The 4,163-nt window shown below is 44.6% G+C and overlaps 1 protein-coding gene across 1 annotated transcript; it reads left to right on the top strand.

Annotated features, from left to right (window-relative positions):
• The first annotated feature begins 379 nt into the window (after positions 1 to 379).
• On the top strand, positions 380 to 3,940 carry LOC124675063 (Golgi apparatus membrane protein TVP38-like). The gene is made up of 4 exons (XM_047211124.1): positions 380 to 848; positions 1,950 to 2,186; positions 2,295 to 2,512; positions 3,498 to 3,940. The coding sequence occupies exons 1-4, from the start codon at positions 612 to 614 to the stop codon at positions 3,670 to 3,672; spliced, it is 867 nt and encodes a 288-aa protein (XP_047067080.1). The 5' UTR covers positions 380 to 611; the 3' UTR covers positions 3,673 to 3,940.
• Positions 3,941 to 4,163: the final 223 nt, after the last annotated feature.

Here is a 4,163-nt window from a genome sequence, read left to right on the forward strand (position 1 = left end):
ACCTGGTTCCAAGTTGTATCGTTAGCTTCTTCTTTGTAAGCCATGTAACGCCTTCCATCAGTTTTTCTTGATATTATGGATATATATGGGTTGACCTTGTAGAAAAAAAAATACAACGTGCGAGGTCATGTGGAAGAAAATATAAATATGATTACTGTCGAGCAGAATATCATTTTCCCAGCTCAGCTCCTCCTCACAATCAGGAGGGAGACGATACATACATGAGCCATCGAAGGGCAAAGGCGTCAATCCGCAGCTCGCCTGCCCCCTTTCTTTTTCCTGGTTTCCCCACTGTTTTCCACCGAAACCTGCAGGAGAAGAACAATACCCACACAAAAAAAGGTTGTATTCCTCCTCCTCGCCCTCATCGAGTCCGCTCCAACTCCAATGCCGTTGCCTCCATCCTCCTTTTCCTCATCATAAACTTCTCGGCCCTGCCCTGCCCTGCCCTGCCCCGAACCAAACCCTAGCGCAGCGCTCCTCAATCGCCACGGAGCGCCCCGGAAATCCGCCCGCCACCACCCAGATTTGGCCTCGCGCGGACCAATTCGGCTGCCAATAAATCCGGGGGCGTGTCCCCTTGGCCATGGCCGCTTGATCGCGCCCGGCCCATGGGGATGTCGGGGGCCGCCAGTGGCGGTGCCGGATGCGGGCGTGGAGAGTACATGAGGATCCCGGAGGATGTGGACGCCATCAAGGAGCCCGTCAAGGACGACGGCGGGGACTGCCCCAGCCTGCTACGCTGCCGCGCGATCCGCTGGTGGGCGCAGATCGCCGTGCTCGGGGTCTTCCTAGCAGGCGCTGCCGTGTCCGCGGCAGTCTTCCTGGGGCCCCTACTCATCGAGAAGGTGCGCAATCCCCCCCGCATACCCCTTGTCCGTCCTCCCCTCCCCTATCAGGGTTCGTCACGGATGATGCTAGATCCCCTTCAATCTACCATCCCTTCTGCGCATAGCTGCTTACGACGCGATCTGGGCTGGATTCTATCCAGTATCATGTGTTGTTCCCTATTATTAATTCTCGATTTCTCCCGTTGCTGTTTCTTATTACCTTTCTTTGTGATTTATATTTAAGAACATAATAATTCTCGATTGGTATTTCCGCTGCTCGATTCGCTCTATATATATACGGAATGTCACTAGATTTCATCCGGAAACCACATGCCACTTCAACCGATTTGTTGGGTCAAATGGGAATGCCACTGTTGAATGATCAATATTGGGAAATTGCGTAGCCAATCGACAAAAAACAGCCAATGCCTCGTGGGTATGCTGGCACATGTAGTCACACCTAATTTGTGGGGCCAGCTTGATGCTCTTTGTGGTGTAGGCGTGTAGACGTTTCCCCTAAAAGATGGACGGGTAGGAATATAACCCCACAAGCAATTGGATCCTGGTATTTTTGGTAATCAAGATGACCTACTGATTGTGTCCTGGAGCCACTTGTTGGTATTACTTGGAAGCCAACTCTGTCAAAGTAGAGTTTCCCTGAAGTAGTTGAGAGTTTTTTTTTTGCTTTATCATTGTGGTCATGTTCATCTACTGGCTGGCTGGCTGGACGATCCAGGGGGAATATATTGGATGGTTAATTTAATTTTACCGTTATATTTTTGCTGGATGATGAGGTTGTTGTAGTTTGTGTTTTAGCTGTCTGGCTTAAGATCAGGGATTTCAATTCATAAGGGAGTGGAATATTCATAGATCTCCTGAGATCACTTCCAGAGATGGCTGAATTGGACGAGGTTGCTATTTGCTGAATGAGTGGATCACATAGAATGATTAGCACCTCATAGTTATGTCACCTGTACCATTTCAGTGCATCTTGTTGCCCTCACATACAGTAGAAACTTTGTTGGCATGTGTTTCTGCGGCAGCTTTTGGTTCCCAGATTTTCTTTGAATATACTCTTGGCTTCTTCCTGATGTTGTTTTGCGTTGCTGTCATCCACAGGTGATTGTGCCACTGATTGACTGGCAATCGACAACTTTCAGCCGACCAGTTATTGCTCTAATATGTTTCGGTGCAATCGCTTTATTCCCAAGTCTATTGATACCTTCGTCCCCCTTTATGTGGATTGCGGGGATGACCTTTGGATATGGTTATGGCTTTCTGATAATTACAACAGCAATGAGCATAGGCATGTCATTGCCTTTCTTTATAGGATCTGCATTTCATTCCAGAATACACGTGAGTCTCTCACTCCCATCTCTCCCGCTCATGTTTTATCTAGATAGTACATAAACACAGTCGCTTAGTTCCTTTTTTTTTCGATAATGATTAATGATCTACCTGCAGAGATGGTTGGAGAAATGGCCCAAGAAAGCAGCTTTTGTTAGACTTGCTGGTGAAGGAGATTGGTCCCATCAATTTAGGGCAGTGGCTTTACTTAGGATTTCCCCGTTTCCATATATAGTTTTTAACTATGCTTCCGTGGCCACGAATGTCAAATATTGTCCGTATATAGCTGGTTCAATGGCGGGAACCGTACATGAAACCTTCCTTGCAATATACAGGTTTGTGCCTCTTCCAAGGCTCCTTTTTTGCCTTGTGTATGTATAATGAATGATGGCCTGTCTGCAAGGTTTTTGAGTCACTGTATAGTCACTGAATAGTCGATGTATAGTTGCCAAGTCGTTTTCCAAAAATCACGGCGACTCACGACTATACAGCGACTTATGGTGACTATACACTAAGTCGCAGCCTCAGCGACTCAAAAATCATGCCTGTCTGGTGTGTTTGTGCTGTTTTATGAGTCCATTTGCATCAATTGGCATTTTCTTTGTGGGAGTTTGCATATAACTTTAGTGTATTTCAGCCAATCAACAATCATGATGATGATGCACATCTGTCCTTCCGCTTTCAGTATAAGCATACACTCTAGGGTAAACATATATTCAACCTCTGCAAATACAAAATGTGCCTTGGGAGTTCAACTTTGGTCAAATGGAGTGGAAATTTCTGTATGCTAATGTGTCAAGTGGGATCCCACCTAAATCTCACTTATAGTGCATTTCGTCTTTTCTAGTGCAAACTCAAAATTTGCGCTAGAAAAACCAAAATGCACTACAAGTGGGACTTAGGTGGGATCCCACACCCTACTGACTGCACAGTCCATTTAGTTCTGATCTTCAGCAATCCATCTTGGAGCTCTTGTCAGCACACTCAATCGAGCCTATTCTACACCTGGACTGTGCTCTGGATTTTAGTCTTGTCTGTGAGCAGTGTGTGTGGGTGGGGGGCTGAGGGGGAACTGGATTCGTGGTTGAAGCAGTATGTCAAATGTTTCACTTGCATTCATGGTGGTATATCAAATGATTCACTTGCATTCATGTCAGAGCTCCTGTCCGTTGTTGGCAAAAGAAATGCACTAAATGAATTAGATTAGCTGCTCCATAATTGTGTATCCTGTTTCTTCTATACATGTCGATATATTCCTGGTTTTTGTTATCTTGTGTGACTCAGTGAATTTAATTTTGTCAATATGTTTTTTGCAAACAGTGGAAAACTCGTTGGAAGCTTGGCTGTGGCAACCAGCGAAGGGTCTTTCTTGTCAGTTGATCAGATTATCTACAATGTGATTGGCTTTACGATTGCCGCAGTTTCTACTGCTGCAATAACTATTTATGCGAAAAAGGCACTTCAAAAATTGCAAACTGAGGATGAGCTGTGTTGAGATCTGTGCTCCGGACAAACTTCATGCTAGGTTCCCTCCAGCTAAACTACATACAGGTGCTACTAATCTGGTTTAAAGTGAACAACCTGATTTCATCTGAGTGGGGGATACTGCAACAACTGTAAAGAAAATAGAGAACCAGAATCACTTCCCCTACTTTTCCTCTTCTTTTGGTTTAGTTTTCTCTAGAGAGAAAACTGCCAAAATTCCATCAATGTACTGAACCAGGGTCTGTGCAATGTATATTCCTAAGCTGTTGATTTCTTAAGGAGAAACGTTCTGTTTTGTGTTGTTTATTGAACAACAAAACGTACATTGATGGATGATAGTAATGTATAGCTAACATAAACATCTTCTGCTCTCCAGCGTGATTCTAGTTCATGATTATTTATTTTGTTGTTGCTGATGCTTCCGAGATCTTTTTGTAGCATTTTTTAATTGAAGTTGATGCAAAGTTTTTGGAGCTCTTTATTAATATTGCGGTTTCCAAG

This window comes from Lolium rigidum, chromosome 7, assembly GCF_022539505.1.
Source record: "Lolium rigidum isolate FL_2022 chromosome 7, APGP_CSIRO_Lrig_0.1, whole genome shotgun sequence".
Classification (NCBI taxonomy): domain Eukaryota; kingdom Viridiplantae; phylum Streptophyta; class Magnoliopsida; order Poales; family Poaceae; genus Lolium; species Lolium rigidum.

Excerpts from the sequence above, each read along its gene's own strand:
- LOC124675063 (XM_047211124.1), top strand. The coding sequence starts at position 612 with ATGGGGATGTCGGGGGCCGCCAGTGGCGGTGCCGGATGCGGGCGTGGA. Across the intron at positions 2,187-2,294 it reads CATTTCATTCCAGAATACAC|AGATGGTTGGAGAAATGGCC; the intron begins GTGAGTCTCTCA and ends ATCTACCTGCAG. Across the intron at positions 2,513-3,497 it reads ACCTTCCTTGCAATATACAG|TGGAAAACTCGTTGGAAGCT; the intron begins GTTTGTGCCTCT and ends TTTTGCAAACAG.